General features: G+C 51.6%; 2 protein-coding genes across 2 annotated transcripts; one reads left to right on the top strand and one right to left on the bottom strand.

The window, feature by feature from the left end:
• Nucleotides 1-1,459: 1,459 nt before the first annotated feature.
• BBS9 (Bardet-Biedl syndrome 9) lies at nt 1,460-6,065 on the bottom strand. Its single transcript, XM_003740318.1, has 16 exons — nt 5,963-6,065; nt 5,313-5,519; nt 5,111-5,224; nt 4,814-4,995; nt 4,472-4,534; nt 4,292-4,376; nt 4,063-4,158; nt 3,811-3,959; nt 3,434-3,584; nt 3,270-3,340; nt 2,939-3,184; nt 2,626-2,854; nt 2,397-2,533; nt 2,128-2,280; nt 1,824-2,006; nt 1,460-1,708 (listed from the first exon to the last, which is right to left on the bottom strand). The coding sequence occupies exons 1-16, from the start codon at nt 6,063-6,065 to the stop codon at nt 1,460-1,462; spliced, it is 2,418 nt and encodes an 805-aa protein (XP_003740366.1).
• A 1,151-nt stretch (nt 6,066-7,216) lies between these two features.
• Nucleotides 7,217-9,055, top strand: Alg9 (alpha-1,2-mannosyltransferase Alg9). The gene has a single exon (XM_003740317.2). The coding sequence runs from the start codon at nt 7,283-7,285 to the stop codon at nt 9,053-9,055; it is 1,773 nt and encodes a 590-aa protein (XP_003740365.1). The 5' UTR covers nt 7,217-7,282.
• Nucleotides 9,056-12,946: the final 3,891 nt, after the last annotated feature.

The following is a 12,946-nucleotide window of genomic DNA, read 5'->3' as shown; positions in this document are numbered from 1 at the left end:
AGCTAGAAACGATGCGTTACCGCCTCTTCGAGTCTTCTCCATCATCAGCATCATCATTGGGTCTCGTCGTTCAGTGAGTGTTGTTGGTGTGTTCGAATGTGCGTTGATAGGGACGGCGGCAGCGGCGACATCGTCAACAGCCATTACGAATCATCAAAACGATAGATGTACATACTCCCCTAGTTCCAGACGTGATTACTCATTGTATATAAACATTTGTTCACCGCTTTGTCGAGCGAAACGGTAGTACTGACCAGCCAATCGTTCAGCGCTCATTCGTTTGTCGTCGCGGTTCTCTATTCCTAATCAGACGACAACCGTTTCTGACTTCGACTATTCGCGCCGGTCATCTGGATCGAGCGGGCCCGAGGGCTCACTCGATCGGATCGGAGACTATGCTATGCTTGCGGCCCATCGCTTCCTTACGAATAGGGGGAATTTAGCCGAAAATACGTGGTGCATACGTACGCACAATCCGAGATCGTGACGGAATAAACGTACTATGTTTTTGCGGTGATTCTAGCCGGACACTGGAGTGACCATATACGCACTCTCTTTCTCGATTCGGTAGGTAGCAACTTGCCAGCTGCAGCTGCCTAACTCACATCAGAAAATGGGACGAGCCCACCTTATCTCTCCACCAACTTGAAATTCTAGATCTCTTTCTCTCGTCCAAATCGAGAATGACCGAGGGATAATTGTTCTAAAAGGATTTGCTCCGTTGAGCGAAGAGCGCTGGCGAGCACTTCCAGAAAATTGGGAGATGTCATCGTTGTCCACTCCTGAGCCGAGCCCCGTGAACACGAAACACAGAGTCTACCGAAGACGAATCTCGGATTCGAGGCAAGCAGTTTTCACATCGGTGCACTCCTACGAAGTCTCCGGAGTCCGGGCTGCGCGTAGGAGAAAAGTAGGAGCGAGCCCGATCATATCCACCGAACGCGGAGTTCGGGAGTCTATGTAAACAACTCTAGCCTCGGAGGACCGCGCCCATTTCTCCGTTTGCCGTACGGTGATCATTTGTAGCGTTCCAGACGGGTCCGGTCGATTGCGATCGTAACTAAAACATTCTAGAGAGCACCTACTTTGAGTTCGGAGTATTTTTCGTTGGATATTCGCACAATTTCACGTCAGTTGTTTTGCTGCCGCTTGTTGCCGCTCGGGTTCCGCCGCGCTACAGGGCCCTCGCCTCTGAAGGCCGTCGACGGTGGCAGGGCAGAAGAGCGGGAGAGAAGGGGCCGCTCACTGGGAGAGCCGACTCACGTCAACACGTGGCTCACTTCTCGTTTCTCTTGGGCGTTTCTATCTATTGAAGCCGGAAATGGAGACCCCCCCAGTGAACTCACTATACACACAATTATATTTTTATTTCGGTGATGATATTCCTTTCTGGTCCGAGTCTATAGGGGCTGCATGCGGTGCTCTTGTCACTATTGTGCTCGCTAAAGGAACTCTCGATTCACCACTGATCGCCACCCTCCCCCTCCTCATCCTTTCCCGCTTGTTCATGTCCTCTCCCCGCGGCGTCTTCTTGCACATCCTCTTCGGGCTGCATCTTCAGCTGCTGTTCTTCGGTTCCCTCTTCAAGCTGGTTGTCCCACAAAACTGCCAGCAATGCTTGAAGGCCCGAGCTTTCGTGTAGTCCTTTACCGATTTTCAACTCTTTCATCAGCGAACACAGGGCGGAGGTCGTGTGTTCCTCCCAGAACTGGAAAAGAGCAAGTTCTTGAGCGTTTGCGAGCTCGCGCTCACACGTATAACGTACGAATGCAACTGCTCCATGCCTTCCGAGTACACTATGCCACCGGAACAATTGCGCTTACTTCAGAGAATGGGTCTTCTTCTTGGCAGTTCAAGAGGTTAGCCACCGTCTCTCGGTAGCTCTGCGGAATTCTGTTCGAGAGCACCAACAGGTGTGTGGCTAGAATTCCGCCGGCGTTAAGAGCCGACGCCGTCACTGGCAATCCCGCTTGCACACGAATAGCTTCGTCCGCCGTACGGAGCAACTGGAGGAAAATGCCCTCGCATTAGGATTTTGGTTGTCTCCGCGAGCGTAGTCCGAGCCCGAGCTCCGGAGACTTTCGAGGGCTCAAAGTATACGGGAAAGGAAAGAAATTAATTGCCTACATCGTGGTGGGTCATCTCGAGGAGTTTGTCCAGATTATTGAAGGGACTCGGCGTCTTGTCTTTCGTTTTAGCCAGTAGTCGTTTCTCAACGGCTCGATACTGACTCGCCAGCTGCTCCAGCCGCTTTTCCGTGTCTTCCAAGGCCACTATCGACTGAAGGGGATAAAGGGCCTGTATCACCTATTCTGCTTCGACCCTTCCATGTTTCCGGATTCCTAAGGCTGGAGGCGACTGAATATTATTTGCGGTCGACATCGATCAATTTTCACCTGGATGTGATCAGCGATCACCTGAAGGAAATCGTCGAAGACAGGAGGCTTTGTCGTCAGCTTCGCTTCGGGTTGTGCTGCATGGAATTTCTTGACGCATTGGTCAACGATTAGAGCCAACGACGGGTAAACGTCTCCTGGAAGTTAGGAGTTTCCCGAAGGTTTCATGGAAAAGAGGAGGAGGGTCGCATGTGCGTTGACGAGGATCTCGTCCGCCCCTCGAGCTCACCTTGGATGCGATACTTGTTCCCAGACGCGAAGAAACCAACCCGGTGCCCGTTGAGGAATTCGAATTCAACTTCCGTCGATGCGTCTCGCACGAGAGACGGGAATAATTCTTGGGGAGGAATGGCGCTTTGCGAAGACTCAAGCGTCACCTTGAATTTCGCCGTTTTCGGTGGATTCGGATGCGTTCTCACAACGAGTTCGAGGGGCAAGTCAACGTCTCCTTGTGATACCTGAAGACAGAGGCTGACATTCTCGTTTCCTCTTTTGCTTCGGCTTGATGAATGGGTCGCGAGAGAGGACATCGATGGGCTCACCCTGATACCGAGCTTGGGATGTCGATAGATGACGGTGACACGCAGTACCATGTCAGCTGGTGTGAAGTCTTTCTTCGGACTCACGGAAGCTTCTAAAATTGTTTTGGCCTCGCATTTCGTGAGATTGAATTCGACGGGTTCAGCCGCAAACGGTGGAGGAGGCACGATGAGCACTCTGGCCTCGAGCGGCGGCGTATTCATCGGAGGTTCCAGCGTGATTTGCACGGTTTGAGCCGGAGTTCCATTCTGGAATTGCAGACCATTGCAGAACCTTCGTCAGAAATGGAAATTCGATGAGCTCACATCACGCAAGTAGTCTCCTGGTACAGACCAGCATTTGCAATCCGCCGAGATGGAGGTCAACACTCAATGGCTGATCGGATGTCTCATCGACCCTCGCGGCTGGAAAGAAAGAACCCAAAGACAAAACTGGAGCTTTCGCCCTCGTATGATGGAGAGCGTGCGATTGCTCTGCAGAAATCCTGGGAAGCTCACCTCCGGAAGCTAGGGCCTGGAGCTTCTTCAATTCCAGGGGATCCGTGGACATTTCTCTCCGCTCTGGGGCCGGTGCAATGAAGAGAGACGGTGACGTTCCGAGGTAACAGAGCCGAAGCTTGGCGTTGTCATTCAGGAGAACGATGATACCCTGGATACAGAAGATGATGAGAGTCGTGATTCTGCGGGTCTTCGCAGACACTCCGACGCCCCTCGGACCCCAGAACCCAGATTACTAATACATGTAGAGCCACGCTAGGACTCGGAGGGAGTGGAAGAGCACACATACAGCTGAAGAGGATTGATTGATTGGTCAGCTTCCATCCATGGTTAGACTCGACTCCTGCCGTATATTCTCCTGTGAGTCGTCAACGCACCTTTTGAAAAGTGAAGTCTGCTCTGACCGCAGCCGTAATTCCAGTTGTATCATCTACCTGCGCTGCCCACCGCAGTTGGGTTTTCTCATAGACTAGTATCGTATTGTTCTGGGACGCGATCATCGTGAAGAAGAAGGGGTCTTTGGGATCTTGAACACAGAGCAGCGAGTCGCATTTTCGCTACGACTTGGTGAATGCCCCGAGATCGGAATAATTTTTAGGAAGTATACGAGCTAAGCGAGGATAACCCACCTCTTTGATAGACGTGGAAACAACGAGGATTGTAGTCGAAGCGTTTGGTGTACACGAGTTCTGCATTTGTTTTGAGCACAAACAAGGTCTGTTCGCCTGAAAGAATCAGGAAAGAGAGGTGCACCTGTTTTCTCGGCAGGAATAAATTTCATTCGGAAATTGGCGGTTGACCATCGGAAAGTTTCGCGGCTGGGAGTCAGGGAGCTCCTCGAAGACCCTAGGTACTGACCTAGACAGAATATTAGTTGTTCGTTCAATCCATTGGCTATTTGTATATCCGATACCATTTCACCTAAGGACCGACTCCATTCGCACTGTGGAAGAATTAATTGAACAGCAATCGTTTCTACCGACCCAGATCAATCGAGGTGCCATGTGGATATGTATTCATGGTAAGGACGCGACTTACGATAACACGTTTCCCTCGAACACCCGGTTGTGCGTCGTCTGAGAGAGTCGCTGACGCGAGTACCTTGGGGCAAACGAATGCATCACACTCCCGAGAATATACGAAAATTTCATGGTATACTCGACGGCGCCGAGATCTATCTATCCCGAATATCTATTCACGGTCGGTTGCAATGAGCGGAACCGAAGTCGGCAGGATACTGCGATCTTTGAGCTTCCTGGCAGAATTTCCCCAATGTCCTCTGAGAGAGCCATTTTTGTGTACCGGGTTCCATTAGGGCGAATAAATGTTAACGACAAGGGTTCCGAGAGAAGACAACAGGAACGGGCACCTGCAGCCTACCTGGTAGCGGAAAGTTTCCAGAGTGAAATTTGAGGTCACTGTCACGAATGAATCCGTTTGACCCACGTAAGCTAGTGGACCTGGGAGTACCACTCCAGGAAGGGGGCGATCAAATGCATGGCTCTCTTGATCAAAAACACTCAGGACGCCATCGACGCTCTGTACGCAGATCAGATCCTTTGCTGGAAGAGGAATTCTCCCTTGGGCGTGAAAGGCTTTGATTCGAGCCCGCCTCGCGATCAAGGGGACAGAACCTCTGGACCGTGAACGAGCGGGAGGGTGGGAATCATCACAAACCTGAGGCTCCTCCGAACGGACCCTGGCTGAACAAGTAACTGCATCGCTCCAGCCTGTGTTCGTAAAGCGTTTCCAAGCTCGCCTCCAACTGTGTGCTTCCACCGAGGGCATTGGCTGTAAGCGAGCTCTCTCTTCACAGATGAATGCAGCGAAGGAATAAAGTCCCTCTGGATTCGATGGTCAGCGTCTTGCAGCCTCCTACCTTTTATTGAGACAACGGAAATCTTTCTCGGATGAAGAATGCATGTGGACGATTCGGGCGAACTCGATGCAAATTTCCCGAAGGCAACTTGTAGTATTGGTTGTCCTAGTTCCTTCTCTATCAATAGGTGGTCGGCTCTATAGGCGACAAGGCCCTCGACGTGGAAGACACGGAGAATCCCGGCCAAGTTCCCCGTGACGAGGCAGTCTGCGGATGGAATAATTTTTCCCATTACTAAGATGACTTCGAGAGCACTCGAGGGAAACTTGAGACTCGACGAACGCGAGGAACACGGGTGTGCGAGGACAGACGAATTTGAAACGAAGAAAAACTGTCCGGTCAGTTAACGATGGAGTCGAGTGCTGCTCTTGAGGAACTCCGGCCGCCGACGCCGCACCGTCCCAATAATTATTTATCAGAGATGCTCTTCTCAACGACGACGGGATGGACTAGCCTTGTGTGAAACAATCGTGAGGCCTGAGTGAACATTCGCACTCTAAAGGGGACCGGCGGAACGATTGACGAGGCGCCTCAAGTTCTTATGGGCGTTCGTCCAGGGAGCGAGGACACGTCCCATTGTCTGGTCTATCTACATACTCTCGTCTCTCGTGTTGAAGGATACGATAACACCGAAGGCAGACACTACTTACCAAGACCGTCGATAAGATGGAAACACACGGAACCCACTCCAGAATACTCTTCATCCTCAGAACCCTTGGCTTCCCAGAAGTCGCGAACTTTGAATAATGACATTTTCCTGTGAAGAGAATCTCAACTGAGGCGTCTCACGACATCCTCTCATGCTCAAGTGCGAGTCATTCAACGCTCCAACTTGGTCACGGTCAGTGCACAAGATGATTTGAGAACGCTGGCTCATGATTCTCGATCCCTTCAGGATAAGAATCATGAATGGGGGGAACATGCTCTGATCGCCGGTAAACATCCTATAGACTCCCCAGCCTTGAGGAGGAAAGCGCTATGCCCTGGCCCATCACGGGTGGCCTCGAGGTTTGAGTCGACTCTGTTGCTGAGGTTGCGATGAGAATCTCCACTAAGTGTCGAAACCAATCTCCTCTGCTATTTCTTCGCCTCAATTTCTACGATTCAGCGGAGTCGGGAGGATTGCGCAGGCGCACGCGACGCCGAGAATCGACATGTTCATTTTTTCGTACTCCCCGAAGGTCGAGGGATCAACCGTCTCGATAAATCAACAAATAGTAGTAGTCTCACCTTCCGAATGCACTCCGAACTGCAACTAAAAACAAAGGGCCGGTACAGAGCTCACACTAAGGGTGGTGGTATCCATGGATACAAAACAGGACGGTCCTGGACAACGTGGATAATACGATAGCCTCGATCATCGACATTGACAGGCATTTACCTCTTCAACTGCGGTCCGAGCTCTGGCGCATGAGGCACTTGGAGGAGTCCTCCCGTCAATTTACAAATCTGACATGTCTCATCACTTCTGGAAGATCCCGCTAATGGCCGGCAGGACTCGAAGTCGACCTCAATTTCTCAACAGTCCGCCGGTCGTAGATGTCGTGCTGGGAAACGACCCCCGACGAACCGCATGTCCTACCGAAGTGATTTTCGTCGATTCCGATTTCCCGGAACTGAAAGTATACCGAATTCCGCGTGAGCGAACTCCTCACGCCGGAAAACTCATCTCGCTCGATTCGCTCTGTTTCTGCCCCGATAAGAGACCATCGGAATTCATTGATGTCGAAACCTTCGGGGAAAAAATAATTATATGCGGGGCCGATTCCATGGGTCGCGTGCGTAGAACCCTACGGAAGTTCTTTCTCATCATCTCGAGGCGCCCAGCTCGAGCCGAAATGCGTTCATCCGCTCCGTATAGCCAGACAGCCGGACTGGGCTCTACGTTTATTTTGAAGTTCCCGATCATCTGTGCGAAGCCAGTGGCGTTCGCCGGGCGAAAGTCCAGCTTGTGACGGATTGATGTAGCGATGAACCGAGACCGCAGAAAAGCTCCGATCTCAACCAAGCGGGAGGATGAAGCCGTCTCTCCTATCGAACACGAGTATAAACAGCTGGAACCGCTTACGTGGTCACCCGAAGTTTACCTAGCTTTCAAAGTTCTGATCTCCGCGCGCCTCTGTGCAGCTGTTTGGAGCAACATCTCCGATTGCGATGAAACCTACAATTATTGGGAACCCACGCACTACCTCATGTACGGATCCGGTATGCAAACATGGGAGTACAGTCCGCTGTACGCCATCCGCTCGTACGCCTACTTGTGGATCTATGCACTCCCCGGGCTGGTGTACGACAATCTCCTCCAGAATCAACGGATGCTCGTATTCTACTTCATGAGATGCGTAATCGGTTTCGTCGAAGCCGGCTGTGAGATCTATTTCTACCGCGCGATCCGCCGGAAATTCGGTGATCACGTCGCCAAGCTGTACGTCCTCCTGTCAACGTTCTCCGCCGGCATGTTCATATCTTCGACGGCGTTCCTGCCGTCGTCGTTCGCCATGAAAATGCTCATGGTCTCGTACGCAGCGTGGTGGAAGCAGAACCTATTCCTCGCGGTGTTCGCGACGGCGCTCAGTGTATTCGTCGGCTGGCCCTTCGCTGGAGCACTGGGGATCCCTATCGCGATTGACATCGTGTTCTACCGGAGAGAAATCCAACAATTCGTGCGTCACGGAATACTGTCGGTGATGATTATCCTGCCGATCGTGATGGCAATAGACACATTTTATTTCGGCAAGTCCACTATCGCCGCGCTGAACATTGTGGCGTATAATGTTTTCTCAGAGCACGGACCCAACCTGTACGGCACGGAGCCATTGTCCTTTTACCTGAAGAACGGCGTCATCAACTTCAATTACGCGTTTCCGATGGCACTCGCAGCTTTGCCTTTGCTGCTGCTCACAAAATTGTATAAAGTACCTACCGAGAGGCTCCAAGCACTACCTCTTCTAGGGATGTATATTTGGTTCGCGATATTTTTCAGTCAGCCCCACAAAGAGGAACGCTTCCTCTTCCCCGTGTATCCGCTGATCAACTTGAACGCCGTGGTAACGTTCGATCTCATTCAAAGATGGGCTCATAGGCTGTTCTTCAAGGGAGGGGCGTCATCAATAAAACACCATCTGGAAATCAATGAGAAGTGGTGGCTCATCCCCTTGATGCTCTCCTGCTTCCTCGGAATGAGTAGAAGCATTCTCCTGTACAAAGGCTATCACGCTCCCATAACCACTGGGATGGAACTCGGGAGACTCGCAAATCCCGAGTCATTGAACAGACCCCCCGTCCCGAGCCAACCGGTCCATCTGTGTGTAGGCAAGGAATGGTACCGCTTCCCGAATAGTTTCTTCCTTCCCGATCATTGGGAACTTCACTTCATTAAATCAGAGTTCCGCGGTCAACTGCCGAAACCTTTCGAGAAAGGGAAGTTCGCTACGCGTCGCATCCCGACGGACATGAATGACGCCAACAAAGAAGAGGTCAGCCGATACTTTCCGCTGTCCAAGTGCAATTACCTAATCGACTCTGAAACAGTCGTTGTCAGCAGCAGGGAGCCAAATTTCACGAAACACCCGGACTTCCGAGTCGTGCATAGCACCATGTTCCTGGATACCGCAAATTCGCCGATCTACTCTCGTCTAGTCTACATCCCGCTAGTTTTTGAAACGAAGAGCTCATTCATAAAGTATAACATCCTAGAAAACGTAAAATTACCCATCGTGTACAAAAATAATGGAAAGGAATAAATATTTAAGGACGATTGCTGATTCGTGATGCGTTTTCACTCGACGGGAGAGTTCCATACTTTCCGGGAGATTCGTTTCGAGCGCTGTCGAAGTTCTCTTCTCAAGGAAATTCCCTGTCTTTCGTAGAGCTCAAATTCCTTTCTGGCCAGAGAGAGAGAGAGGAGTGATTCTCGTCCCCACACCACTCAGCTCTGAGAGGGCTCATCGATGAAAAATAACTCGAGGGAGTGAGTTTGCGTTTTTCGAAATAGATTCGGAGACAGTCGCGATTCTCCATGATCCGGGATCAAGAACCGGTATCACTCTTCCAGTGCCTCTGGAATATAGACGAACCGAGAACAAATGCTTTTGGGGTGATATCCGACTCATGCTGGGATCTCGTAGCTTCAGCCGTGTGTTCTGAGGCGGTGCCTTGATCTCGGAGCCAACGGAGACTCGCTCGCCAAAAATTCTACTCTTACGAAGGTCTGGATACATTGTCGAGGTTACTCCCGAACCCGAGTTCTGCGTTGAGAATCGATAAGTTCTCGCGCCACGGATTCGAAGCAGCAAATGAGATTAATCAAAAAGCGAAGCAAACTGGCGATACGTCACGCTAAATATAACGAGCGGTTTCTTACACTCTGATTGGCTTCATGCTGTTAAACTCACGTCTCTGGGCAGGAGCTCGGGGTGAAGATACGAAACTCCGAACTCAATGAGCGCAGGAAGCCATCGCCTCCCTCGGCTATCTGATCCCCTATCTTTCGAGCTCTTGCCGACGCCGACCCCTCGATCAGCATAATTCCCGCTCACCTCTTTCGGGGAAACGGGGAACTCGTGTTCGGAAGTCTCGGTATTACCTATCGAAAGTTCGACCTTCGTCGAAGTTCAATTGATCACAAGTCGCAACGAGGCTGCGCCACGTTGAGAAATTTCGGCCTCGGATTCGGAGGCCACGGTGGGGGCTTCGCACGGAAGACAAAGAGCAGAAAAGCTCTGTAGAGCCGATATAACTTCTGATGCTAGACCGAGTCAGGACAAGGGGAGTGTGCGCGCACAAGGTCGTATGAGCGACTGGATCATGAGCAAATAACGAATACAAGCGAGGCTTGGAGTTTGACTCGGCAGATTATCATACAAATTAGTTCCACAAAGAACTCGGTGTGGATTCCTCTTCAGAGCGGCTCTCGTCACGTCAGCCGAGAAAGGCTCCGCGAAACTAAGCCATTGTTGAGGTCAGAAACTTCCTCCGTCTGTTCCAGCTAGATTTTCTCCTCGGTGCGCTGTATTTAGATTCGTTTTATTCCTGCTACCCTTTCCCTTTCCAAGTTCCGCTTCTTAGGCCGGCTATCCGCTTCGCTAGTGACAATTCTTGTATCACGGTCTTCTCTGCATGGATCACGGAAGCTCTTCGCCCTAATCAGTACAAATAACTTTCTAATCAGGAGAATAACCGCCTTTTGATAGGCTTGTTCGTTCGTGCAGCTCATCAGCCGGGAAGTTTCCTCCCGAGGAATTCTCGACTCATGGAGGCTCCGGGTTCTGCTTTCGCGGAGACGTGAGGGGGATCGGCGACGAAATTTATCGGGCTTTCCGAGAGGCAGAGGAAATATATTGCTAAGATTTTTCGACCGGCTCCGCGACAACTTCGCCTCGGAATCTGAGCGGCGCAGTGGAGTGTGTTGGAGATCAGACGTCCGGTTCGAAATCAATTGCACCGGCTCAGATGAAGTCATTCTTCAATCAGTGACATATCTAAAAGGTCCCTTTAGTTCACCGAGGGCCTTCGTTTCGCGACCCTCGAATCTTGTCACGAAGCTGACGTGTACGGCAACGATATTTCCTCCGCGTCTCAACGCACTTCCTCAGACTATCACAGCGGAAATTTATTTCTGCGCTCGGACGACCGCACTGGGGGCTCCCACTGAAGATGCGGCAAACGCGAAACCTCCACGTTCCCCTTTCCGTCTCGAAATCGCAGAAATCGCCAAGATGGCCGTTATCTCTCGCACATATTCCGAAGGAGCGAAGGTTAAGAGTATTGACTGCAGTCGGGAATATCCTGCGTTACTATCGGTGGGTACTCGAGCCTCCTCATGTGAGTCATTCTCCGTGATGAAACAATGAAAATCCTCCGAGCTCGACCGAATTCGAGGAAGACGGAGAGACGGGGTCCTAATGACAAACCAAGACATCGAAGACAAGTTGGAGACGTCAATAATGAAGCTACGCTAATGAAACGCCAGGTATTGTGCACCAGTGCTTGTTAACACCGGAACCCGCGGGCCTCGGACGACGGCCCGAATGCGGAGGATGTTCGAGCTCGGATTTCGCCTCCAGCGAGCTCTGCAATCACTTTCCGTGGGTTTCCACCTATAGGTTCCGGGAGCGGCAGGATTCGTGGGTTTGAAAGACAGAGTTCTCAACGTCGCGGGTAGCCGACTTTCTAATATTCCTTTCCGGTCGCTGCGAAGTTGCGACCATGTCTGGATCCCGCTCCTACCAAACCCAAGCCTTGGGGACTTCTTCGGGTGGTCATCTCGAATTCACTCTGCGCCGTGCTCGATGGAAGTCCAAATACAGATCATATTTTCCCACGATGTCGCTCGAATCCGCGTCTCCACGAGGGGACATGGACTCGGAGCGCGCCAGAACGATGGCCGCGGTTTTTTCGTCTGCGGATTTACCGTAGCTTGTCCGCTGGGAGGACTGCTCCCGGGATATTGTAACAGGTTCCTTTTGCACTGTTGTGAGTTTCGCCAACGAGAGAGTAGCGACATATCAGCTCCATGTATCCAACAATGCGCGCCGGCTGGATGGGGCTTTCATTGATTGACGTCAGTTGTGGAAATCGCTCGCACCAAGCAAGCCGCCAGACAAGCTGTCCATCTGCCCCCGTCCCGACTTCCCTGAATGAGAGCCGCACTCCGAACCCACCAGCGAGTGCGTGTCCACTTAGATAGTCGCCGGATTAGTCCTCTCCAATGCAAATGCCCTTGACAAACCGAGAGTCTTCCGGTCTCGTGACCTTGCGGATCCGTCTGACCACAATCTGAGGCCCGCGCAGAAGCCCGAAAATGAACTCGTGACATCGATTCTGCCCCGGTAGTGTTTGCGTATTCAGGGCCTGAAACCGAAACACCAAGCTTGGGCTGTTTTTGTTTCACCCTCGCGACCTTCATCGGCCCCATGCGACGTTCGTCGACGGCCGACCTTTCACGAACGCGAATATCGCCAGATATGATGCAACACACTCGGATCCCCCGGGAATACCGATAATTAGCACGAGGTCGGAAGCACAGTGTAGAAGCAGGAGACGAACTCGCTGGGATCGACCTAACTTGGGAAGGAGCGAAATTCTTGACTCAGCCCACGCCAGGAATTTCATAGCGGAACCGCTCGGAACTGCTCCAACCATCAGCGTTCATATGTACAATTTTCAAAGTTTGCCGACGCACAGATTTTGACCCGTTAGAAGCAATTTCGAGCCCCCGCTGCGATAAGCGAACGGAGCGATAAAGTCAGCCCACCGTCGCCCCTGCTGCCGGCGCTTCCGCCCTGGCTCCCACGAGAGGATCAGCACGCCAGAAAACGATAAGCGTTATCGCTACTGTTTTTTTGCTCTGTGCAGGCGAAGAGAGGAGCGACATTCCCGGCCATTATGTTTTTCGATTGCACTCACGATATAGGGAGAGTGCTGGAGAGGCATACTTTCCGAGCTTCAATATCTCTTCTGCTGACGGGGTTTCAAGGGTCCCAGTGAACACCCGGTGACACAAACAACGAGGCTAGTCCAATTTGTTGTGTCTTGAAACGAGCTCCCTTTGTAGGTGTGTTCAGGCGACACGACCATGGCATGGCAAGACTAGTCTCAGCGGTAGCGGCCGGAAGGATCAGGGTAAGTATAAA

This window comes from Galendromus occidentalis, unplaced genomic scaffold (assembly GCF_000255335.2).
Source record: "Galendromus occidentalis unplaced genomic scaffold, Mocc_1.1 scf7180000076873, whole genome shotgun sequence".
Lineage (NCBI taxonomy): Eukaryota > Metazoa > Arthropoda > Arachnida > Mesostigmata > Phytoseiidae > Galendromus > Galendromus occidentalis.
The sequence above is the reverse complement of the archived record's forward strand: the minus strand, read 5'-3'. Positions and strand labels throughout refer to the sequence as shown.